The sequence below is a fragment of the Notothenia rossii genome (genome assembly GCF_949606895.1).
Source record: "Notothenia rossii genome assembly, chromosome: 12".
In the NCBI taxonomy this organism is placed as follows: domain Eukaryota; kingdom Metazoa; phylum Chordata; class Actinopteri; order Perciformes; family Nototheniidae; genus Notothenia; species Notothenia rossii.
The window spans coordinates 9,449,671-9,476,414 of record NC_136911.1 but is presented as its reverse complement, the minus strand read 5'-3'; the positions used below and the strand labels follow the sequence as shown (position 1 = coordinate 9,476,414).

Here is a 26,744-nt window from a genome sequence, read left to right as displayed (position 1 = left end):
CATCTGCAAAAGCACACAGGATGACAGCCATCAGTCACAATGACTTTCTCATGCGTCGTCCCTTTTGCGAAGTGTACTGATGTCATATCTGGCATGAGCAGCCCTGATGCGGACATATCAAATTAGCCATGATATCCGCATGAAAGCACTTACCTTATGACTCATATACCAAACAGAGGTCAAATATCTGGCTCATGGGCACCTCATGTCCTGCCTTCACGGAGCATCTATATCTTATCTAATTCAGATAATGGAAGACATACTCCTGCATTCAAAGCAAGTGACATGTCACAGAGAGCAGCAGGCTATGCCCTGTGCTTTGTCACTTGGTCCCAAGCATGATCTGACGTGTTCGCTCTGTTGTGCCTCTGAGTAAATCACCAAATTGTTAAGCCTTTGCAATGAAAATGAAAATGAGATGTTTTCTCCGAGTGGGGTCTGATGACCTTGCAGTCTCTATTTCAGGCTGGCAACAGCAGAATGAGGAGTGGATTAATTTCATTTACCAATTAGCGCGAGCAGAGAATGGGTGTATCATTACTTCATTGGTTCCACTTCTACCAATTATTTCACCACTTTTATACAAGCAGCTTAAAGCAGATTAAATGAAATCTTAAGCAAAGAGGAGAGGCTGATGAGGTCCGCAGCCAGATGGCTCAATTTTTTTGCAGTCCTTGGCTAAATATCTGAGATCCACTGAAACAAGCAATTAACTGGGATTGTATTCATACAAAGTGCTTCCTTACTGCACTGTCTTTTTTTTCTCCCAAGCCATGCTCAAAGCCCAATCCATTAACAGGAAGCTCTTCGATGCAATATTTTAAGAGATATAAATATTGTAGTAAACAATGAACACATCTATTGCTGACACAGTACCTTAGATTCTTGATGCAACACTTTCCCAACTCACAGGAATAGAATTTGGACTCAAATCAAAAATCAAAAAGAAGCTAGTCTCATGGACAAATGGGTAAATTGTCACACTACACCCATTTGTCTATTACATTTAGATTAGCTAACTCATTTTCACACTTAGCCTCATTTGCAGAAAGAGGTGTTAAAGGGATGTTTTTGTTATCCATAGTCAGTATATTGGCTTCAGTAGATTGTGGTTGATACGTTGTAAAATAGAAATGGGTACAGGTGTGATAGAAAAGTACTCTTGCAGATGAGGGCATCAGCATATTTTAGCCATCTAAAAATATAATTATCAGTTTAAGTGCATGCTATATTAAGAATATTTCATCGCGCTACCTTTGGTCGGACAGGCCTTTCCATTTTAGAAATGTGGTTGATATTCATTCTCCTTTCAAAAGCCACCAGACTCCCATTTTAAAGAAATGTTATTTTAAGTTGCTGCTGCCTCGAATGGTAGTTTGTTTGTCTTTTTGTGTGACTTCGGTTTTTTTAAGAGCCTAGTTTCAGACTTACCAAAGTTACACAATAACAGAGGTAGACTCCTTGGACTTTCTGTAAGTTAAGTTAACATTTCTGTTTTCGTCAATGGAGTCTGGATTAACTTTGTTTTTCATACTGAAAGCTTACACTGTCATGTATTCTAAAGATCTACCTGCCAGGTACACTACTAAAGAGAATTGTTGCAAGGCTCTCTGGGAAATGCAGGAACTCATTTAGTGAGTATTATTAGCCAGTTTTAGGGAAATTGAGAATGACAAGAGTAAAATACATATTTAAACCCCCAAATAACTGCTGGAATGCATGGATCATCACAAATTGGTGATGTAATTGTAAGAGTATCTTTTGGTGACATGCTTTAAAACAGACTTGAAAAATCTGGCAACTTCCCCAGGTCCATTTTCATGTACTGATGTAATATAAACTGAAACATTAATGGGCTTTAAGGAAACTTTTGCATTTGGACCCTCCTGTTTTGTCGGTTAACATAAAACTATTTTGAAACCTTTAATACGTATATGCCTTTTTTAGTATAGGCTTACAGGGTGTAACTCACTTTTGACCCCTTTATCTGGCAGCAGGTTAATCCTGCCCTGGTCGGAGAATATTTCATTTAAACAGGTAGATCGTAAAACCAGGTCGATGAAAAAGTGACTCCTCTCTACAATATGAAAACAGTTGTGTGCATGACTCCAGATCAAGGTGGATCAAAGTGAATCTCTGTATCAACACGAGGCAGCTGTTCACACCACAGGTTCAGAGGTGAGGGGGCTTTACATGATCCTCATGTGTTGAGAGTGGCCCGCATGCCCTCTTCCCCACAGATCTTTTACCTTACAACAATAACCTCGATGCACGGCTGGACCAAAACACAAAGAAATCCCCAGTCAGCCCTTCAGATCTCCTGAGCAGATGCCTGTGGGTGGTGTGATATCACTGGGGAGGCTCAGACCTCATACAGTCCAGCCCTCCCCACATCTGGGCTGAGTTACGGTAGGCACTTTACTCCGTCAAAACCCAGCTGTTTAGGGATGTTCTCAGTTGTGCAGAGCACGGTTGTGTTATGTGGGGAGAGGCCTTTACTTTTGAGAAAATGCAGCACTTCTGTGGGTGTCAGCATGGGACTGTATGTGATTGCCTTGAATATCATCGCTTTTCTCCTAAATGCCTCCCTGCTTGTTGCTGACCAGTTGCAATGGGATCCCAGCCTAGGAAAATAAAAAGCTGTCCGGAGGAAGAAACTGAGTAGATTAGATAAACAGTGTAAGGATGTGATGAAGTGAGCTCACTCCTTCTCAGAGTATTTGAAATGAATCATCCCCATGTGATGTCTGAATAACACATTTTGTTTTCAAATGACTTTGTTATCCAGACATTTTGTTATAGACAGACAGCAGTGTTACCGAGTTGTAAACAATGAACACATGTTCATACTCACTGCACAACAATACCCCAAATGTTGACAATGGCTTCCTGCTGTTGATTCACAATTTCATCATTGGCGGGGGTGATGGATTTAGGAATTTAACACAGAATCAATTTTATGTTTATGTGACCGTGTGGTGTGATTGTATGGGTTCAGGGCAGCTCCTGTGGCTCTGTGAGATAAATTCAGAGGATGCAGTGACCACTGGATACTCTGGCGTTCTTAAAATAATCCTAATTGTAGGTCTGCAGATGGATTCTGATGGGAAATGGACAATTTTGGTCCACAAGGCCCACAAATGTGCAGTTATTATAGCCGAGCCAAGTTTGGCACATTCTTTCTGTATGAAAAAGCATCCAACCTTTGAAATCAGCTTGATAGACTTGAAGCATAAAATCATTCTTTGGCATTCTCTTTAAAGAGCGAGCCATCAAGGTGAAGTTAAATAAAAATGCGTCTGGAAATGGTTTCACAACCCCTGCATCTTTTAAGATGGCCTGGCCAGTTTTCTATTTTGTTGCCAAGAAGAAAGCTTAAATCATCATCGGTTATTTGTCAGAAGAGAACTAAAAACAAATGCTGAGACAAGAGCCTGCGAGCCAGCTCCTGCATGACCGCTGGACATAAATTAGACCAATCACAGCAAGGGTGGTGTTTGCCACCGTAGCCCACTGATGGTAATCTGTCTGGCCCATGCCAAGCTTTTAAAGGTGGCCACACTCGCTACATTACGATTGCTACAATTACAGCCTTCCAAAGCCCATTACCTGCTGATCTCTATTTAAAGCTACTGTAGCAAGCCTGTCTCAACATCCACCTTTGATTTGAGACTCACCTAAATAGAGGTAGCTTACACAATACACCATGTGCACTGATTGGATGTAATGATAGATATTTTCAGGCAGGAGTAATTTTTTCCTGTAATTTGGGAATTACATCAGACTAGGGTTAGTATTTTTCTACAGTATTTTATAGACTCAATATCTTTAAATGGGTCTGATAATAATAGTCATAAAGAATGTGTCCATTCAAATAAACTCCTTATTTAAATCTGGTTAAATGTATTTACTATAAACAGTGAAAAGAGTAGTTTTTGGAAATATGAATATCCGCTTATTTTGACAGAATTAGAGGGTAAAAAAGGGTATAGTTATATAGCTAAGAAAAAAAATGTGTATTCAATATGTGTAAGTATTTCAGGACAATTAATTTGTTGTTTTTGCTATATATAGACTGCAACTCTATCAAGATGTTTCAGTTGTTTTAATTTAATTTGCCAAGACTCAACTTTTCTAATTTCCTGCTCCGTCAGAAATCCTGCTACCGCCCTGTATATAATGCCACTCTTAAAATTCATGAATTTATGTCGGAGTTTTCCCAGGTTCCAGAGCAGAGAGATATCAGCATAACCCCTCCACCACAGCTACAGAGTCAAGATGTTGGACCAGAGTTCTGGGGAATCGGGGAGCGGCAACTGCAGAAGCCCAAAGCGGGCAGCCCTACTCACCAAGCTCAGAAACGTTCAGACTCAAAACCACAATTGGCAAACGGAGCAGTGACATCAGCGTCTCTGCACCACATTTCAGTGAATTGCATCTGAGCTGCATATGTACGGCACAATTGAAAACAGACACATCCATGAGTTGGGTGCAGGGTAGTGAAGGCAGTGTGCACTCCGTGAACACAGGGAGCAGAAGAAGTGTTGACCTTCAGTGATACTGAGCAGATGCCAGTAAGTCACAGGCCAAATAAAATGATATGGCTTTCCCAAACTACTGTGTCAGAGCAGATACTCTATCTCATTTCACTTCCATTGTTCTTGTCTTGTTCCTCTCAGTTTTCTCACTTTATTTTTGCTTTAACATGTCATGTTGTCCAAAGTCACAACTTCTGCATTCTGTTCTTCATTCTATCGGAAAAATGGTGTTCAAGAGTTACAGGGAACTCAAACATGACTGTCTTTGACAATATTAAGTCATTGTAGATCTTTCTTTTCCCATCACTAGTGGCCACAGGATATGTAAAGTCAACAACTGGAACAATTGCTAGCTTTACAGGAAATTAGATTATCATCAAGTAGGTCATTCAAAGTTAAGATGACTCTATGTAAACATGATCATTATTGCAGAGGGGACACATTAACAGCTGTGATCAGGCAAAGTGGACAGGAAAAGATGTACAGTATGTCTATGGCCAGAAAGGCAGTCAACTAAAATGATTCCCACTGAGGGAATACACAAGCCACGGCCAACAGAAGCCATACCAGCCTCCCTACGTTTCAGGGGAGTTCAGTTGTATGGAACATCTGTGTCAATATTATGGAGGTTTTAGGGTCCTCTGTTCTTTTTAAGAGGCGGAAAGGGAGTAGAGATTGCAGCTCTACAGCCTGGAGCCAGAGAGGTGTAAAGCAGGTTTTGGCAAACCTTACAGGAGAACCAAAACAAAAAAGTGGTCCAAAGTTTGCCCCTGTTTTGCAATATCACGACTCAACTTTCATATTGATTTGTGTTATTCTTTCTATTTCTTTTTAAGTATGACTACTCATTTTGTTGGGTTTTATGAACAAACACATGATGACTCTATAGGAATAACTCTAAAAGGCAGATTTGTAGACATTGTCGTGCCACGAACAAATAAGCCAGAACTTCTGACTTGTTTCCCGTGTGTGTGTGTGTGTGTGTGTGTGTGTGTGTGTGTGTGTGTGTGTGTGTGTGTGTGTGTGTGTGTGTGTGTGTGTGTGTGTGTGTGTGTGTGTGTGTGTGTGTGTGTGTGTGTGTGTGTGTTTAAGTCATACATTTTATTTTATTTTATTGCGTAGGCTAAATAATCAAAACAAGAGGACCCAAGCTTCATTAAGTGCTGTAAATAAACGTTACAGGCTAATAGCCTAAGGCTTTTTCTAATTAATAGGCCTAGACTTATAGACAGTAAAGGTCATTTAATTATACAAGCCCATGTATAGACTCATTTCCCACAACCTTGAATCATAACGCTTTTTTGCCTGAAAACTGACTTAAATTCATTTTGATTATGGAAATGTTGCGGATAAACTTTTTGCTTATTGATTACTCGACTCATTATTAAAACTCTGCCTGTGTTTACAGAAACAACGCAAGTCCGGGGGTGTAGAATAATAGCTTTCAACATCAGCCTTATCGCTGGGCATCCAGCTGCCTCCCCGCTGGAGAGGAGGGATGTTTCCTCAGTCTGTGCCGTGGTGTAGGGGCTGTTGCCTCAGCAGATCCCAGCTCAGTCCGTCCAGAGCAGCGGCGGGGATGAGCGCTGGGGACTAGGTGCCAAAGCAACAACGCATTTCACAGGTAAGAGTGTCGCCAGGTCCAACGACACACCGTGTTTAATTCAGGCTTTCGTTGGGGTTCTGTTTTTATTTTATTTCCACGTCCCATTCGTTTGGCTGAGGAGCTGTTTTGAGAAAAAGGCTACACAGAGGTTGAGAGTCGCATCTGCTCTTCGTTCAACATTTCCAGCTGTCCCTCAACTTGCCGCCTCCTCGGTGCTCTCCTGTCCGGTGTCCGGCTGTCCCTGCCTCCTCCGCCCGGATAAGAGGATTTAGGACCGCACTGGGGCACTTTCACCACGCGACATTAGAAGGTGAAGGAGTGAGAGGATGGCGGTGTTTGTGCCTTAACTTGAAGCGTCTGCGGGGGCGACTGCCACTATTTGCGGACGCGCTTCTATCAGCTGAAGGTTAAAGATTGCTGATGGAGCTAGCCCGGCTAGCGTTAGCCCCCTTATGAGCCGTTATATTTCTCTGGAAGAGAGGCCAAACTCCGTTCAAATTACGCCGTTTTAGCTTTCGAGCAGTAATTTATATCGAAAGAAACACTAATTTAGGAGTGCAGTGAAACCTCCAGACCATGGCTTGTATTCGCTTGGCATTTTGTGATACTCCACAATTACTTGTTGTATTACATTTTTAACTTGTAGACTTGCTTTGCCTTACATTTTCTCAGTGGGACTCCATCCTTAATGTGCTGTGGTGGGCGACAGTAAGCAGTTGGAGTTATAAAACAGACATTGAAACACAGTCTGAATAGTGGGTCATCCATCCGCCGAATAAAAAAATGGACCTATATTGATCCATAGAAGGTCTTAAGTGTAATTAGGTACGCATCCTTTCCTTACTGTAACGGACCCCTGAACGGGCAGATGTTTTAACGGAATTTGGCGTGGATTCTCCCTGCATCTGTGATCTGCGCGCATCTGGGCTAGGCTAGTATGCTACGGCAGCAAACGGAACCAGCGGGGCTAGCATCATGCCAAGCCTGTCAATCATTTCGTAACGACATGATGACAACACTCGGGTCCAGTAACGTGTAGCTCTCGGTTCTGCGTGGATGCTTGAGAACACCAAATGGCGATGGAAATGAGCTGCAAACGGCACTTGGCAAATGGTATGCCAAGTTAAGGTTGCTTTGATGTTTGCATGCTGTCACTTTGTCACACCTGCTGTTTGCATGATGATGGCTGCTGCTTGACCTCTCTTCTCCTTCCCCCATGCAGCCTCCTGCATGCACTGCTCACAACCTTGCATGCATACACCGTCAAAACAGCCATCCGACAGCCAGTTTGCTCTAATTGGTTAATGATATGCTATATTTAAGATTTGCATTGCATTTAATGTTTATAGCTGGACTGAACATGTCTAACAGCATAGCCTTTAGTAATAATGAATAGCCTACAAGACTGGATGGATAAAACACTTAGGCTATTGTTAACTCACACCTCAAATTATGCCACAGTGTTTGCAATTGCTTAATTGCTTTAATTTGAGAAGCTCTTGCACATAAATTGTTATTGTCACCTGGGGACCTCTGGAGGCCACATTGTCAAAGCTAATACTTCACCTGGCCTGTTCAAAATGATCACTCAGTTATTACAAAGTTTATGCAGTGAACACATGGAGTACCATCATCTTAAGTAGGTGTTTGTTTAGTTTTCTTAATTTATCCCTATGTCTTATTTGAGCTGATGTGTCATGGCCTCAGGTCTGATTATTTTAGGTTGTGTTACTTATAGTATTTAAGGAAGTTATATTAACATTGCCCCGGAGTGCTCTGTTCCTTCCTGCCAAAACCTTTTCATAGCTCAGTGAGCTTACATCAAAAGCTGTTAGTCAATGTCAGTAAAAAAAAGCATTTTCCTCACAGTTTGCAGGAGTTGTGGATAACAGCAGATGATTAATTATAAAGACAAAAATACTACAAGACAGAGCACAGACCAGCACCAGCTAGTGTGCATTTTCACACAAAAATCGTAGGTGTGTGTGTAGGCCCATGTGTGTTCTGTGGTTGGTCTTTCACACATCCTTGAGACCAGGATGGTGTGTGAACACAAGGCCCTGCTAGATGCCCTGAGGGGGGTGAGGTATGGTGGGAAGGGGAGCATATTAAGAAGGGAAGCAGCTCATTAATTCCTTCCAGCAGCGGAGGAAAGGGTTGGTCAGCGAAACTGGAGGGGCCCTCCACGGCTATGAAATGAGTCATACCAGTTCAACTTTCAGAAGTGGTCCAAAGTGTCTGCGATAAGTGTGCGCTTGGATAACTTCCTGGTGTTGCAGGCAGTCTGGTTATCCCAAGGCTAGACTTTCCATTTCCAGTAATCTTGTGTGTGTGCAGTAGCTGTTTAAGCTCTCTGTGTTCAGTTTCATTTCTAGGCCAAGTGCATCAAGAAAATGAGTTTTTCCGCCATTGGATAGCAAAAAGCCTTTGAAAGTCACCCGATGTTTGCCCGGTTACAGGGATCCCCTCGGAGGTCCTGCCTGATGTCACATGTGATGTCAGAGCAGAGGTGACGCAGGCAGGAGGAAAAGAGGCTGGTGGATGAAGCCAGCCAGAAACGTGTGAAAGCAACTGACATCTGCCAGTGTGCGTCTCACAGTGCGAATGCAGGGCGGAGAATGTGAAGAATGAAAAGGCGTGCATGCACATAGTGTATATACTGTCATGTCCATATGCTAGCAGGTTGATGTTCACATGTTTGGCAGATGGTTCAGCGGCCTGCTTTGTGATTTCTGCATGTCAGTTTTATGCCAGTGTGGTGATTGAGCCCTTGAGATAACCTGACCATTCATTTCCATGTGTGTACATAGCACTTTTCCAACACTTTCCTTACATTGCGTGGGAGAGCCCTTTCATCCCACCTGTGATCTGCGTCACAGTCATCCGTCAACACGTCTCTGTCGTTGCCACGTCCTATCAGCTGTCTTTAAACATCATACTTTTGATGTGCTTAGGCTTATTTAATGAAGCGTGGTCTCTTTGATTGTTCAAATATATTCACGTTGGGTTGTTTATTCCCTTTCCTACATAATACTGTGCAACAGGCATGCTGAGTCCATCTGATTAGCAGGAAGCCAAAGCGTGCTAGCCCTTTGATCACTGTGTTTCTGGCTGATAAACCATGCCACTGTCACTTCTAGCAAGCTTTGGACCTTGACAGACACTAATTACCATGAAGTTGGGAGTAGTTCAGTGCAGGTGAAGCCTACTGTGCTGCAGAACAGTGCCTCGTTGGATTAGCGTGCCTACTAACCCTCTTTTATGTTTTGTTTTTGTTCCTCTTATGTAATGATTTTAAAATGTTTAGATTTTAAATAACAATTTGCTCTTAATGACTCGTTAAATCAAGGTTAAATATATTAAATTAAAACAAGCTGTTGTGTTTTGGAACCAATGTGTTGCCCTGAATCTCCCTCTGTATATTAGGAGTGTTGGATCAGTTGAAGGAAATCTCATGACGTCAAATCGCTGCATTTCAGCTGAACTGAGCTAAGCCTGCTGTACAATGGAAAATGACTCCATTGATATAATTACCCTACATCGTCACTGTCTTACTGGTTGCCGCACAGCTTAGCCTTGTGCATTAATGAGCTATTAGCTATACTGCTCTTGTGCGTGAGCCAGTTTTTATTAACAATTTGCTTTGGATTCAAACACTGATACTGCACTAGACAAATGTTTAGCTAGAGTACTTTTTGACAATCTGAAATGAATCAGAACCAGACCATACTGTTTCAGACTGTGATGTGTTGGAGTATGCTGGAATAAAAACATCCCCCCACTCCCCATCCCATCCTGCCTTTGATTTCGCTGCCAGTAGAGTCTGACTGTAATAAGTTTTGGACTGAAGCAATGCAGCAGGAATATTTTAACAGCCCGCGCATGCTATTGTCTTGGAGCTGCCATTCACAAAAGCAAAACAACTGTTGCCATGGGATATGCTCAACCAAATATTGTAAGTGGGTGTTTTTTGGCTAAACCTTTCCACATGAGCTAATTGACTCACAATGCTCGGGCCCTGCCTGTTTTTACTCTCTACTACAAGGGCGTGGATGATAGTGAAAGCACATGGGTTGCAACGTGGTGATTTTGGAATGGATAGTAAAATATTTTTTGTTGTTACCCATCATTTGTAAACAGATTTCCCCTTTTTAGTTTACAAACCTGTTTTAGAGGTCTTCTACTGCAATTTCTCACCATTGCAAAAGGTCATAATTGCCCTAAACTACAGTTGAATGGTTCCCAACCCCAGTGGGATTCTTCTGATAGATTGCCAGTGTCCAGAGGGCAGATAGCTCCCCAGATAATATGCCCACACTTTATGTTGCTGAGTTACAGTCCACCTGAAGTGCAGAACATTGTGCTTTCCCGAGGTCAGTGAGGGAAAAATATGGCCGAGGTTGTTTGGCTGTTTATTTCTCCGGCCCTGGCCAAAAACAGGCCTCCAACTTCTTTCCCCAGGACAAATGAGAGCCTGCAGAGAGCCTGATTGGAAACATTTGCGACACTGTCGGCTCTCCTCCGTCCTCACAGCGACGTACTTCCTCAGGAAGAGATACGTCCCCTTTGCTGGACACAGTGATGTCACATAGATAAACAATCTGCGTACCATTGCTGTTTGCTGAATGTGATGGGCTGTCATCCCTGAGAAATCCCTGTGCGTGCACAGTCCTAACAGATGCAGACCGGGGACTAGCCAAGTACACACCCACTCGGGTCAGTTGCTATAGATCCAAGGAGACTGGGAACAATGTGGTGGAGAGGTGCGGCTCTTGTGGAATATTTTGGGAAGCAGGCTAATTGTCTTTTTGGTTCCAGGCTCTGGCGTATAAGATTTCTTTTGTTGTGGTGATTTTAGGCTGGAGCCTGTAAAATCCAGATTTGTTATTGTCTGTATCACTTTAAGGAGGCACATGCTATTTTAACACATCTCAGTGTCTACTCAGGACAACATGTATCACTTTCTCGATATGTTTTTGACCGAACATCTTCTGTTTTCCTATTTTAAGCCTCTTATACAGTTTATTTTCAAAGTATGTAACCCAGCCTGAAATCTGGTCTATTACCGAACACCCTCTAGCTCTGTACTACTGTCTCTCCCAAAGGCCTGATCTAGGTCTCTGTCCTGCATTGTCTGCCACCCATGCTGTCCCTCTGCTTCCATTCCTCCACACCTCCCCACTATGCCCTCATCTCAATTGGGCCATGAATAAGGAGCTGACACCAAACTGTCAACCTGCAAGCCATCATGCCCCTGCAGCTTTCCGTTAGTTTAGCCACCAGTAAGGGCACAGGCCCCCTAAAACAGCTTAAAAATGCTTGTTTCGGTTTTTATTAAACAAGTCGTGGCCTTGACAAAAGTTCACTTGATGTCAAAAGCAGAGGTCTTACATCTTTCACTGTGTGGAAAAATGTAAATGACCGTACTAGTGTACAGTGGCTGATTAGAGAAAATGCGGAGGCTGTTGTGAGGGTCGTCTGTAGGGAAACGCTGGCCCTCATGTGGTTTCTTTTTATTTTCAGCTTACTTTTCAGCACATCCATAAACTGTATCATTAATTTCTCCCTTTGAGCGAGCCGTGTCATTAAAATACAGAAGATCTGCCACTTTTTTTTCTTCCAGTTGCCGAATTCAAGAGCCTGTAATGCCAGCCATACAAGAAGGCATTGTAGCGAAACACAATGTTGTTGTGTTTAGAGGAATGAAAGCCGACCATTGTTGCATACCGTTGCTGGAATCCGAGGTTTTATTTGATATAAAATGGGTAATTCCATTGCGTAATAGTATTAGCAGTATTTAAACGGGGCTTGTCATGGGAAGGAAGGAGTAGGGATGGGGTAGTGGTGGAGGAATGAATGAGAGCAGGTCACTTTACAGGAGGAAATCCTCACTTTTACTGATGATAGAGATAATCCTCATTTAGTGATGACACCAAAAGCAATTGCCTTAGATTAAGGGTTTAGCTAGATTAGAGAGCATATGGATTTGCAGTCAAAACAGGTTAATGTGCAACGATCATAACAAAAATGAATTATCATATAAATGAACATAGCCTCTAACCTTAAGCTCAATTAATTAAAACTTTTGCCTGCATGGTTGGAGGGTTTGGCTTCATCTACAGATAGAAAAGGGTGGTGATACCAATCTGCCACTGATCGTTGAGTCTGATACGGGCTTCTCTAAAGCTGTAGGGAGACCTGGCTTTGGTTGTTAATGTAAATCATAGAGGGACAGAGTTGACATTTTAGAGAAATATTACTTTGAATAATGTGTAGTTACAAATGACCACCGATATTAACATTTTGGCTCCATTTTGTCTGCATTGTAAGTATTTCACAGACACTGTGCCTTTTTTAACATGTTCACTGGCCTGTTGCCCAGCAAGTTCAACTGCAGTTCATGAAATAACAGTCAATGAAAATATATACATTATCCGAGGTCTGCATGTTAATCTGGATGCGAATAAAGAAAACCCATTTTTTGACTGTGTTCTCAAGAACCTCCCTGCCAAACTCACAACTTCCCTCTCCTTGAGGAGATTACTCAAAACGTCAATGGGTAGAGTTAAACTCAACAAAAGTATTAACTGGGTAAGCGCCAAGAGTCAATCCTCCAAAGCTAACAGGTTTAAGGTTTTAAATGAAAAAGATAATCGTATTAGAGAGCCAGACATACAAAGAAAGCGGCATTTCACGGTCTTGGATCCTGTTAATCACCAAGTAGTCTATCCTAGGCTTCAGGTACATGGTGGGGGTAGGGATGAGGGAAGACGCTGGAGGAAAAAATGAGAACAGAAGAGACGCTGCCCTCTGAGTCAGGACTCCTTTCATAGATGGATTTTGTCATCTCTGTGGGACGATCAAGCCTAAACAAATGCTAAGAAGCAAAACAAATGCTAATCTGCTTGCAGCTGAATACATTTCAGTGAGGCTGTGTCGGCCGTCTGTTTTTCAGAAGCAAAAACAAGCAATTTTAGAGGTGCCATTAAGCAATCATAGTGTGATTGGCTTTTAAACTGTCTGAACAGCATTTTCATTCTGGCAACAAGTCTCACACTGCTGTTCCTGAATGCCATTTCTTATTAAGGACAGCCAGGTTGTTGGCAGTGTGTTCCAGTGAAGAGTATTGAATGAGTGGGCTGCAGCAGCATCTATCCTGTTGACAAGGCAGCAAGCATGACTTCACCAAGGCCGTTACATCATCAATTAAATTCTTCATCAGTCATTATTATTAATGTCATTTTTTGGGCCGAAAGCAAAGGTCATAATGCTATTCCACCTATAAAATGTATGTTATTTGCAATGTTATTGCAATATCCCTTGCTTATCTGTTTATCTTGTGTCCCTCAACAACTTAACCACCTTCAAGACCAATTAAAACACTGCATGGGTGCTTTTAAAAAAAACACAAAGCGAGGGGTTGCATCGATGTATTATTTTCATTATTGAGTAATGTCAATGATTTCCTTGATTAAGTGAGAATTTATTTTCTCGAAATGTATGCTAATACATCATTACAGGGCAGGTTTAGTCCAACCGGTTCAAGAAAAACTGAAAATATGCAATTGCATTTTATAGAAGAAATTCCCATTCAAGGAGCTGGGACCATTGACATTTTGACTTTTGTGCAAGTAAATTACATACCAGTTACATTTTCTGTACGGCTAATCATTTAAGCTCTACATTGCATTACATTGCATTCCATGACATTACATTACTCTACACACACGCACACACACACACACACACACACACACACACACACACACACACACACACACACACACACACACACACACACACACACACACACACACACACACACACACACACACACACACACACACACACACACACACACACACACACACACACACCATAAGAGAGGGCATGGGGCATGTTGAATCATTTTTGCTTTTGTATCATTTGTTTATTGATTTTTTTATTTGATTCAGATGATAGTTTTTTAACATTCTAACCCTTATCCAACACTGCATATAGCTGAAAAAATGTCCAGCGTCCGAAAAAACCAAGCCCACCTAAAATACATTTTTGAGAGTGAGCATGCTAAAATGAGCAGAGAGGTAAATACAATCATCCAGCTGCCCCATTGATGCGAAACATTAGCAGTGGTTGGCTGCTTACAGCGACTATGGAAGTCTGCAGGGAGACCATGCACTGTAAACAGTGACATTTCACTGGAGCACGGCAGCCTTCTGAAACTCTAGTTGCCTCTGATCATCATGCTATTTAGGGTTGTCTTTGAGGGTGTTTGTTTACCTTGCCCTACTACTTAGTTCTGGACATGGATGGGTTTTGGTGCCAGTGATTTCCGAATGAGATGGAAAGGGTTTTTTTGCTACGAGCAGCTCAAAAGAGAGGAGGGAGGGACGGGCTGCTGGGAAGGCGGGTGATATCGTTTTTGTCGTGGCGGGCGGCTCAGAATTCGAGTTTTGGGGTCCTTTTTTTTTTCATCTGTCCATATGGGTTGGGAACCTTGACAAAAATGGGTCACGGGTAGCGAGTGTAATGGTTTTAGCGTCACCTTCTTTTTTCTGTCTGTCTTCTTGTCTCCTGATGTCGTCCCCCTCTCTCTTTCTTTCCCAGTGATGGCCTCAGCTGCGCAGCTGTGCCGGTGATCCTGCCGCTGCATGTAGGGAAGAAGCAGAGACGCCTTGACAACCGACCTACCTTTCTCTCTCTCTCAGAAAAAGAAAAGACTGGGGGAGGGAAAAAAGAAAACACACCAGCATAAACAAATGCGACCATGTACAGCGTGGAGGACCTTCTCATCTCTCATGGATACAAGCTGCCCAAGCATAGCACCCCTTCCTCCACCCCTACCCCAGCCCCCGCGTCAACGTCCCACCAGGCTCCCTCGTCCTCACCTCCGTCCTACAGCAAACACCATGAAATCCTAGAGAACAGGCCTGGCCCCAGGGCAGTAAATGGCTATGAAAGAGGGCCTGGGCTGCCCTTTGGAAACGGAGGTGGAACCAGGCCGCCCCAAGCGTACGCCAGCGGCTGTCCCAACAACAACAATGAACCTAGGGACAGAGGCCTGTCGAGGCGGGAGGGCGAGGGCCGGAGCCAAATGGACACCCACTCCTTGGGGGAGTCGCTGACCTCAGACAGCGGGTAAGAGATAGTGTGCGCCGTACTGTAAGAACAGTCATGATTTCCTGTCTGATCGCCCCTTTTGCATGCCCTATCCTGATTATGGTTATCCTCAATCCTTATTGATGAATTACTCAATTATTCATTGTTATGGTGCTTTGATGGAGCATATTAATCAAATTGAATACTTCTACTTAAATGCCCCTCCTGGCACATTTTTTCTTGGTTCTGTCTTATCTCTTGTGTTAACTTCCTCTCTGTTCATCTCTATTCCCTTCTCTCTTCCTCTTCAACAAATCTTGTGCGTTGGGAAGAGAGATAGTGTGTGTTGGAGTCTTAATCTGCCACATGGGACCTTGGAGTTTTAATCAAAACAGCTTTCGGGCAAACCTATACATGTGCCCCATTTCAGCAAGCCTGATCTAACTCACACAGATTTACTGTTTTGTCAGGATGGTGTATTCTGCCTGATTCTCTCCCCAAGCATAACCAATATGCCGACCGGCTTCTACTGTTTCATAAGCATTATACCTACTTATATAAGGCAGACCCCATCAATAATACAGGATTCATATAGGCCGTATTTAAATATGTATATGGAGGATAGGCTATATTTAGCTTAGTCTGGAGTTATGCAATTGAAACTCTCTTGGGTAGGGGCAGTTAGAACGTATGATATTTTCAGAGATATCGCCTAGCTGCAGCCAATCTGTTTTCTCCTGAAAGCAGCATTGTTTAATTTGCCTATTTGCACCACTTCTGGGGGTTGGTGTGCTGTAACTGAGACAAAGTCAATACAGCTGTTCCAATGTCTACACTATCAGGCAGGCTTGTCAGATTTTCCCATTTCTTTACATTTTTTTTGGGCTGACTATTTTCTCCCTAATCCTCTTTTTGCCACAAGCCAGTGACAAAGCATCTGAAAATAGTCAAATGACCTTGAATAATGTCACTGGTTGTGATAATGTTTTTTTCATTTTTCACACTCATGGTTATGTTCTTTGAGACGAGTAATCCGCATTTTCATGTTGCGGCCCTGCGTTATCAGAGATTTCTATTGGGAATGTGGGACTTGCTAAGACATATGTTCTACGATTCCAGTCTGTTATTTGTTCATCCTTCTTTATTCCCTCTCATCCAAATCCATTTTGCCTAGAAGCTTACGTTTAGATAAGGAACAGGCCTGTCTTGGCACTCCCATTAGACAGTGCTACTTAAACCCAATTAGGCTAATGATGGTAACTCATCTTACGTAAGATGCCCTCAAATTCAGCGGATTGGCATGGCTAGCCCCCCTTCCCCCAACAAACATCTCTGCCCAGTGATCATGGATGGAAATGTCAAGGACGCTCAGTGGCCTCGGCCTCAAGGCGGTGTACACATGTGCTGGCGTCTTGTTTGCGTTGTCAGTCAGTCACTCCACAAATAGCCTGAAATGATCAGACTGCATGCAGGGACCCTGCATCCTGTTGTAGCCCATCAGATCTGCCATTAAACATATTTTCAGAGATAAATTGAGAGATATTCTTGCACTGGTTTAGAGAAATGCTGCTCATTTTCTCAGATAAGGAGCTACAGAACAGTGCAATAGAAAGCCTCTCAATTAAACGTCATCTAAATTGTTTATTTGTCTTGGAGGAAATCCGGGACTAACAGCCACTGTGTATCATTGTATAATGTGTTCATTATGCCCCATAGAAAATCACAATTACCAGACACTGCATGGTAACTCATGGTCATATGTCTCCATCTAGTGGGAGATGATTTTCTTTTTTATTTGTCCACATTGTAGACTGTTATTAGTTATTTGTCTCTTTTCATTTAGACCATTTCTTTAGCACTTTGTTACCCTGTATGTAATTGTTGTTATTATTTGTATTCAATGTTTTCATAGGGCTGAAGGGGATGAAGATCTAGGGAACACAATTTAGTATAATCAATACATTTCAAGTAAACGTGTTTGGGAAAAAAGGTGTGGGAATACTCACTTTCTCCTTTTACTCTGGACCCTTTACTCCCACACATCTGTCTGCAAGAAGTTAAAGGTATTCATCACTCTTCACAGTCAACAGCCAATTGCTGTGGAAAGTGAGCTAATTGTCAGATTGTTACAAGAAATCAATTCTGAGGCTATTTTAGACTGTATTTAACCATTTAACAAGCACTTTGTTTGAAACATAATGAAACCTTTTTTGTTTGTGTTTCCCTACAGGTTCTGTGATGGCACCAGAGGTCCTCAGGCGCAGTCCAAGGATGTGTCCTACTGGAGGAGGAGAGGCCAGGACTTCACTGTGCTACTGGACTATGCAGACCCCCATGGAGGGGGCCAGGGGGGTTGCAGCAGGCCGGAGGGATCTCAGCAAGCAAGAGGCCAAGAGTTTTCTGCAGAGGAGCGTCAGAGAGCAGCTCAGGAGAGGCAGCGCTGGGCGGCCCAGGCCCAGGCTCAGGTGCAGGCTCACGCCCAGGTCCAGGCTCAGTCCCGCTCTAGAGAGAGGGAAGCTGCTCTCCATCAGTGGAGGATGGCGAATGAGAGGAAGTGTCAGAGCCTGGGTACAGATGAGTGGCGTCCAGCCGTGAGCTTTAGTCGCCAGCTGTCCCAAAGTGAGGGTGAGCGTTGGGCACATGAGCAGCAGCGACTCCATGCCAGGACACCAGAGGGTATGGTAGTCCATCCAAGGACCAAAGCCAAATCCCAGTCCCTGCCTAGGATGCTGCAGCCTGAGAGCCTGCAATTCGTGGACATAGACCCGTCCAGTCTGGAACTGTACAGACGGCTCAATGGCCACCCGGTATCACAACATGACTTTTACAGAGCACCCCGCTGGCCGGAGAATGGCAGGCCGGCTAGCGCAAACCAACTCTCAATGACACCAAAGCCCCGCTTCACGAGACCCCCCAGACCTCCCTCTTATGAGATGCACCAGCAGATCAGGGGAAGCTGTGAGATGTTGTCTGGGAGAGACTCAGTGATTTCCCATGCCAGGGACAGAACGCCACTTCCAACACAAAGGATAGATGACCCTCAACTGGACTTTTATGGACAGGACTCTGAACCTCCGGGATACATCGCTCCCCCATCTTACAGAAGAGCTCCTTTGATGGCAGGGGCGTGTCGGGGATATGGTGAAATTGCTGTTGACTACAGGTAAGTCCTTTTTTACCCTTTCTATGTACATTCCTTAATCCTGTTTGCGACATCTCACCTAGCTTATGAATATAACATGGTACTATATTTAAAAAATGTGACAAAGCCTACATAATAGGGTTGAAACATTTAGAAAACGGACTTTACTGATATTTAAAAGGGTTTTCAAAAGGATCACTTACATCATCAGCGTGGTTGATTGTTCTAAGATAAAATAAAAAAATATATTTATATGAGGATTGTGTCATTTTTTGTGAGGAGCTATATAAAACAAAGTCAGTTTTATGCGATTTTTTGACATTTCTTTATCATATTGTGCAATTTTTCCATCTTTATTAAAAGTATATTAATCGTTCAGCCCTACTTTCCTATATGTAGGTCCTAAGCCAGATGTGTGTAGTTCTTTTCAAATAGATGTTATGTTTGGCAAAAACACTTATTGTTAACAAAACGACTGTGCTCTTTTTGCTTTTAGGTACAGAGGAGATGTGTACCAGCAGATACAAGTGGCTCCAGATGGTTCTCACTGGTTCAGACATCCAGCTGGTTCCTGGCCTGATCACCAGAGAGAAAGGATAATGTCTGGCCAGAAGCAGCTTTACCCCATGTATATGACCCAACAGCGGCCTGGTGGAGCGATTCAATACATCCCCTTTGATGACCCCCGCATCCGCCATATTTCCTCAGCCCTGGGTGGCAACTCCCTGACGGACGCTGACAAGATCCGGCACATCCGCAACGAGCTTCCCAGCGTCACCGTGTCGGAGCCTGCATCCAGCGACAGTGCCTTTTTGCCCCCGCCATTGGGGCCTTTCATCTCAGCCAAACTGGCCGATGATGCCAACCCAACGTCTTCTAGGGACAATGACAATAACAGGTGGCACAGTGATTTGCACAAAGAGGCGGTTGATAACTTCCCAGCAACGGACCAAAACTGCAACAACAGATACCCCAAAAACCCACGTCCTCCTCCATCTCCCTCTTCAGCCTTCCAGGCCCAATTATCAAGAAGTTCTTCTCGACAGGGGTCCAGCTCAGATAAGGTCTTTGCAGAAACCGTCACCCAAGTCAAAAAAATTGTCCCAGATACACGGCCAGAGAACACAAAGAGAAGAGTAAGTGAAACAATCTTCTGCCTTGTGTCTGTCCCTGTTCACACACCGACTAACATTTGCAAAGACTTACCAGCAGATCAGAACAATAATGAGACAATACCAAGCCTGACTGTCAGTAACAAAGACATATTCGCTGTAGGACTCAAAGAGAGCCCCAATGTGCGGAGCAAGTCAGTGAATGAAATGCCCATAACACCCCACTACTCTCACTTTCACACCAGCAGCACTTTCTCAATGAGGAACTACAAGAGGGCTCCTCTAAGGAAAGAGATAATAGATGCCTGGGCTCTCCAAGCCAGTCAAGATAAAGAGTTGTGCTACTCTGGGTCCTGGCCTGGAAACCAGTACCGTAACCAGGAAACTCAGACTGGCTCACCTTTGACGGTAGTAAAAAGTCCAGAACCCAAAAGTCCTCCTGGGGCTCAAGAGCCTGTTCAGTCTGCCTCAGACACAACTACTGACAGAGGTCTAGGAACAGACGGTAGTTCTGCTTATGGTTACCCCATGGCAGGCCAGAAAAACCTACATCCCTCTAGTAACAGCGCCTTCTCCCGTCTCAGCATCAGCCCAACACAGCAGACACACCTTGAACCCTCACGAGACCCTCTACCACAAACAAAGGCCCAGGATCAGCCATCTTCCCCGAAGAAGAGCACCTCCAGTCTCCTGGAGGATGAAGAGCAAGTGACCTTTGGTCAGTTTCTCTTAAAGCCAGTGAATCGACGACCCTGTGATGCCATTGATGAACTGGAGACCATTAATAAGGAGATGGAAAAAACCATCAGAAAGAGAGCCAATGTGGGCCAGTGCATTGACGATCTAGATGGGTTGAATAAGATGTTAGACCTAAATTCAGGAGCACATTTCACTGCTGGTCCAGAGTCAGTTAGGGAAGCAATCAGTTTTCCAATAATGCACACAGAAAAACCCAGTATAAAAGTCAGATCAAAGTCCTTGGCTTCCACCCCTGATTCGGACTCACTGGACTTAAAGAGTGCTTTCTTCAGGCCACAGGCCAACAACATACCACCAACAAATGAGCTACCCATATTCTCCAACCCTGACCCCAAAGACAGTTGCCTCAAGCCCTCACTACCAAAACACAATGAGTCAAGCCGGCTCTATAGACAGGATATCCCAGTCCCTCAAGAGTCCTTGCTGAGGGATGTGGGATTAACCGTCTACACAGAGACTCCTGGGGGTCCTGGGGAGCCAATGCAGCGCTCACTCTCAGTCCCATCTCCACTTGGTCATAAGGAGCTTATTCAGTCAATGCAGCTCCCATTGTTGAGCTGGACAGCACTTGTTAAAAATAGCGGTAGCCCTGAGCACAAATCAAATAAAGAACTTCAAGCTAAGGTAAAAACTGAGAGAAAGGTGAAATCACCACCATTCAGGGGCGAGGTAAATTTAGGCATCTATAGAACCAGGAGTGAAAGCAGTGCATCAACACATAAAGAGGGTTCATCCTATATCAACAGGCTGAACAGGGAAGTTTCTTTTCTGTTAAGGGATGATGCAGTCATTGGTAGAAATGCCCTCTCTGAGCCTCTGAACTACAAGAATGAGTCAACAATAGCAGATAAGCACCTTGAGAACTTACTGAATCAGGAGAAGGCCAATTCTTTACCTGCCGAAGACCTCAGCAAGCTCTATGAGGTGAAATTTGGAGAAGGCATCCCTGAAAATGAGTCCATCGAGCAGAGGGCTGCCAGAATCCTGGGTATAGCCGTTCCTGTGGAGGCCTTGGGTGTGGCTGACAAACTTTTAGAGGACAACCTCAATGATATGGGTACCACTGTCATCGAGAAACTACAAAGCCAAAGCGATGAGCCACAGCAGTTGATAGCAGAGTATGAGCAAGTCAAAGATGAACCTGTGATTGTTCAGGGAGCAAAGCATGAGCAGGTCCAAGATGAGCACCTGATCTTCCAGGAAGCAGAGCATGAGCAAGTCAAAGATGAGCCCGTGATTGTCCAGGGAGCAGAGCATGAGCAAGTCAAAGATGAGCCCGTGATTGTCCAGGGAGCAGAGCATGAGCAAGTCCAAGATGAGCCCCTGACTGCTCGGGGAGCACAGGCAGAGGAGGTCGAGGGGAGAGGTTCAGAAGTGGACCTCCAAGAAGGATACAGACAAAACCACAGCAGCAACCACAGTGATGGTGAGGACAACCAGGATACTGGGATTCAGTCCCTGGTGGTACTGGACCTGCCCGAGTTTCCACCTAATAAGCTTCCCCTCTCCCTTCCCGTAACATCTGATGACAAGCTAGCACTTAGCATTTGCAGTATAGAGAGGAAAGGGCGAGGTGGGACATGCAAACTAATCGAATCCATGCACGATAAGCTTAATTATTCCGCTTCTTCTACATCTTTGCACATGTCAACTCCAGAAAGAAGGGCCCGCCTGAAAGAGCTGGACTCAGTGTCTCGAATAAGACGCCTCAGCCTCAAAGGTTCGGAGTCTGGGGAAGAAATGTATTCTAAAGAAATGGACAGTGACAGAGAGGAGAATGAAGTCCAGGAAGTGCCAAAGGAGCAAGTTGTAGGGAAACAAGCAGAGGAAGAGGATACAAAGCTTAAGGAAGAAGCAGGGAATGTGGAGGAGAACCCAGATGAACATGAGAATGCACATAAAACACATGGAAAGTTGGGAGATCCTGAAGAAGATTGTAAACCTAAAGAAGAAGCGAATGGAGGGATATGTCAGGAAGAGCAAAGACAAGAAGAAAAGACAGAAGAGATGAATGTTGAGATTGCACTAAAACTAGAAAATGAAGGGAGTGAAGAAGTACATGTTGAATTAAAAACAGTAGAGCCAGGAGAGAAGATGGAGCTTCAAATTGTTGAGGATTGCAAAGAAAAGCCTTTGGAAAAGATGAGAGAGCGCCAGAATACAGCAGAGGTCAGAAGAGCTGAGGCAACACAGGGCACTAAGGGGAAAAAGGTGCCCAAACCAAAGCAGCGCACAAAGCTGCAGAAGCCTCCTCTGCTTCCTAAACCTCGCAGTGTTCCCAAGAGAGAAATAACACTGCCTGTCAGCTTCAGCACTGGGACCCGTGGCCCCTCAAATATGGAGGATGAGGAGAAGCACTCTGTCTCAGGTTAGTTTGAAGGAATTAAGAGATTGTGATTCTAATTTTAAAGGAATTGCTGGAAAAGAAAAATGTTTATATAAATATTTTCTCTTTTGTTGTGAGATGATAAATTGTCTATTTATCATATACCAATGCATTATGTGCTGATCTTATGTGGGTATGTGGTTTGCCATCCCCAATTTTAGTTACTAGTTATTTAGAATGAGCCAGGCAAGCTGTTTCCTTGTGCTTCCTAGATTTATGCTAAGCTACGCTAAGCATGGCCTGACTCCAGCTATAATCTCCACTTTAAAATATAATTCACTGTAGTTTGCCATATTGCCATATATTCTTTGTCCTAAATGTTTTAGTTTTTTTGCTTTTAAGGTTCTTTGTATATTTAAATTTGGTGTAAATACTTGTCTTTGGTATTCTTTTTTTAATGCTAAATAGTTTCTTAAAAACATTTATTTGTATTATCTTTAAAAAAAATTGAAACCTGCTATTGCGACTTGTTTTCATAGATCTGTTTATGTTCACACCAAAGGAAATTCCATGTATGTGTAAACGTACATATTTTATCAAATGTTTATGTATTCCTTTAAATTGGCCCCCTACTTTTAACAAAGTCCCCGTTAACATTAAGTGTTGCTCACTGACAGGCAATGTGTGAATCCTCAAGCTCTCAAAAACTGCCAAATCTCCACAGCGTTCCTTTGTATTCCACATCCTCAGGGCAAATAATATTGTTCTGTTTTGTTACGATTTCGTTTTCTCATCTTTTCTCTCCTTTCTTTTCTCATCAGACTCCTACGACCCCAGTCGAGTGGAGAGAGTGTAACCTCTGACACTGCCTTCACAACAGTGGAAATCTGTATTTCTCAAGTTAACAGCTTTTCCCAACAACAAAGGCTTTCATCACACCTCACGGCTTAGTGAGCTGTAACCCCCTTCAATATTGTTACGCATTAGTACTCAAAGAACTGACTGTCCTGGTGCTGCGAGAGCATTTTTTACAGCCAAATGAAAAGGCATTGTCGGTGCCAATTCTCCGGGCCTTTTCAACCTCGACATCCTCGTCCTTCCATTTTCTCCTCCTCTCCAAAAGTTTATTTGCTCAAGCAAGCAGACTTCCTGCTTTTGAAGTTGTCTTATTTTGCTTTTGGAAAATGCATGTCATTATTCCCGTCTGCACTTTGGCTCCTTCTCGAGCTTGGGTGTTGAAATATGAATGTAAAAGTGTTTCTACTCAACATACAAAAGAAATGTAACAGAAAAAAAACAACAACAGGAAGTCAACAGTATTGCATTACAATCAGTATTAACCTACACCAAATGTAAATAAGAAAGAGTTTTAAGATTTTATTAAGAATATAAAAAACAAACAATTTAAGTCATTAAATTGCTGGAGAAATGTATATTTTCTTATATATGTTAAGAAAAGACTAGATTTTTGGAATTGTGATCTTTGTGTGTAATACTTGTAATAAAACCCCCTGTTCTTTATTCTTATACTTGTGTGATAGAGAATGTACTCAGAGAGCCTGGATTGCAATGATAAACACTGTGGTCCTTGAATAGTTTCACTATAAGCAATATAGTTGTCGTATACAGGATATTTGTGACATGATTTAAGAAGTAAATCTCCATTTCAAGGAGCTGATCTCATTTAAGCGTCTGCTTTATCGTTTTGTACAAGTGTTAGGTTTGCGTTGCTGAGATTATTGGCTTTACGTAACAAGTGAGCACCTGATAATCTCTTCAAATACTCAGAGATTACACTCAGAGGGATTCATGTTGTAACCCTCCCCATTCTCCGGCGCCGTCAGTCTCAGCACCAGCAATCGCAACGTGTATCTGAAACGTGTCATTTCAGTGTTATTTCTGCTCATTCTCATCCTGTTGAATAAGAAAACATATATTTTGTGGCATTAACAGAAGTCTATATTTAACCGTTGAGTTCTCCTCTGTTCGCTTCTTAGTTCATGTGTGATTTCAGAAGTGCTTTTTCTGCAGGAAGTGATAGATGTAGCTATATTGATCGCAGTGTGCCTTGTACACACTGTTTCTGTGAACTCCATTCGTGTGTAACACATCCAGTATTGTCCGTTTACAAATCTTAATTTAAACTGGACATCAGTAATCATTCTTTAATCAAAAACTGTTACAGTTGTTTTGGCAATAATAATAATATTCAGCTGAAGAAGCTTAATATTAATGCTGTATAGAACAGTGCTGTTGGAATACTAATCACAGTATCTGAACATGTTCAATAATGTAATGTTGACATATCAGTGCTTTTGTGTGTTGTGGGCATAACTGGCAATTGGTTTACACTCACTTCACTTATGGGGTAGCAATACAATAGTTTAAAAACGTACCAAACTAAACTTTATGCTATGCATTGGACATTACATTACATGTAATTTGTTAGACGCTTTTATCCAAAGCGACATACATACATTCAGTTCTGTGGGCAATCCCCACAGGAAGAATTTGGGGCGAAGTTTCTTGCCCAGGGACACAACGACAGGCTGACTGCAGTGGGACTCGACATCCACATTTACTGGGTTTAATACCAAAATTCAAAGCTAAACTGTAACTTCTGGTTTGCCTGTTTGAACCTGTCACTCTTTGATCCAGTATTTGATGTTGATCTGGTCGTAGACTTGCATAGACGTAGCTGTGACTGGAGTTTGTCAGTGGAAGCTCAGTGCGAGTCTTTGTCCTGTTACCAACCCAGTACCTGTACCTCTGTGTTCCAGGTAATGTGTTATCTGGTCATTCTCGTAGGTCTTTTTGTACTGCAAGTTCTTTGTAACATGATATAGACTATTGGTGCACATCATGCTTTGATATTTTCTATTTTCATACAGAAGTATGTACAGCTTCTTTTGTATGTGTGGCATCATTTTTTTTTTTTTTTTTTCTTTGTGCATGAAATGCGTAAGACGTCACAGAGAGAAGGTATGTTTGCATATAATTGCATTTGGTACTATATAGTCTATCCAATAAACAACTGTTATATTTCATATAATGTATATTTTATTTTCAAGAAGTACTACATATTTAAAACAGAACAAGGTATTTTTAGATTATTGTGAAAAGGGAACTGTTTTTGAAGGCACAATATTTGTCTATTTGAAATGATCATTGAGAGTGATGATCAGAAATAGAGACAAGTGTGTGCTATTGTACAGTACTGCAGACTATTCATAAATAAAAGTCTTTGCATGAAACATGTTGTCACTGATTTTGTTAATTTGATTAATTGATGTTATATTTGAGGAAAAAATGTTGTGGAATGTGCCCAAAGAAAGAAACCAGCACTACTGTGTCATAAAAATATTGCTCACATGACCTACCCCAGTTAAAATCATTAAAGTGTATCATGCTTTACAGCACATAATAGGACAAATTAATCATAAACATAAATGCGTTTGTAGAGAACTGAGGAACCACGTCATAGGACCTTCAAAAGGCCTGGCTGCTTTCCAATGATTGGAGTCCATCAAAATATGAGTTATTGATTTAAAGAGCTTGATGCTTAACCCGAAACTGGACCTTTAAATTACAGCTTCATTTATAAAGAGGTCAAAGTAGCTCAGAATATTTATTTTAGAGTAGTTCATTTTAACATTGTTCTGCATTGTGTCCATGAAAAGTCTAAGGAGTCTAACGCAGCCCTGCTAATTAACAAACGTTATGTGTTGTTGAAATATTCTAATGATTATTTAACTAGTTTTTTTAAATTCATTTTAGTTTTTATAAGTAACTAATAATAAGCATAAACATTTGAATAATGATAATACAAACATTTTCAATAATTGATCTAGAAATAGAAAATTACTTTGATGCCCCCTATTGGATTATAGAAGTATTGTTGCTGTCCTGAAATCCATTTAATTTACTTATATTGTTTTGTTTTTCTTTATAGCAATGATTTTTTACAACAAGAATAGTGGTACATTTACTGACTTTTGTGGTCTAAAAAAGTCTAGGGTCATTCAAAGGGCTTGTAGAAAAATGGGACTTTAAATAAATGGGAGAAAAGTTTTTATTTAAACATACAAGAGCATATTATTCAGAAACATAGTGTCTGAAGCCAAGGGGTCAGCTAGAAATGCAAATCAAACCACATACAGAG

At 42.4% G+C, this 26,744-nt stretch overlaps 1 protein-coding gene across 2 annotated transcripts; it reads left to right on the top strand.

Moving 5' to 3' along the window:
• Positions 1-5,979: 5,979 nt before the first annotated feature.
• On the top strand, positions 5,980-25,836 carry jcada (junctional cadherin 5 associated a). 2 transcript variants are annotated; one of them, XM_079662318.1, is made up of 5 exons: positions 5,980-6,162; positions 14,752-15,282; positions 17,474-18,406; positions 18,882-22,624; positions 23,404-25,836. In XM_079662318.1, exons 2-5 carry the CDS (start codon positions 14,912-14,914, stop codon positions 23,436-23,438), a joined length of 5,082 nt encoding a protein of 1,693 aa, XP_079518444.1. In that variant the 5' UTR covers positions 5,980-6,162; positions 14,752-14,911; the 3' UTR covers positions 23,439-25,836. The 2 variants fall into 2 exon arrangements, with proteins under 2 accessions (XP_079518444.1, XP_079518445.1); XM_079662319.1 differs by lacking the exon at positions 5,980-6,162 and adding an exon at positions 6,280-6,454.
• The last annotated feature ends 908 nt before the right edge of the window (positions 25,837-26,744 follow it).

Bases quoted from the DNA above. Each gene is read 5' to 3' on its own strand.
- jcada (XM_079662318.1), top strand. From the start codon at position 14,912: ATGTACAGCGTGGAGGACCTTCTCATCTCTCATGGATACAAGCTGCCC. The intron at 18,407-18,881 runs GTAAGTCCTTTT...TTTTGCTTTTAG, and splicing joins GAAATTGCTGTTGACTACAG to GTACAGAGGAGATGTGTACC. The intron at 22,625-23,403 runs GTTAGTTTGAAG...TTTTCTCATCAG, and splicing joins GGAGAAGCACTCTGTCTCAG to ACTCCTACGACCCCAGTCGA.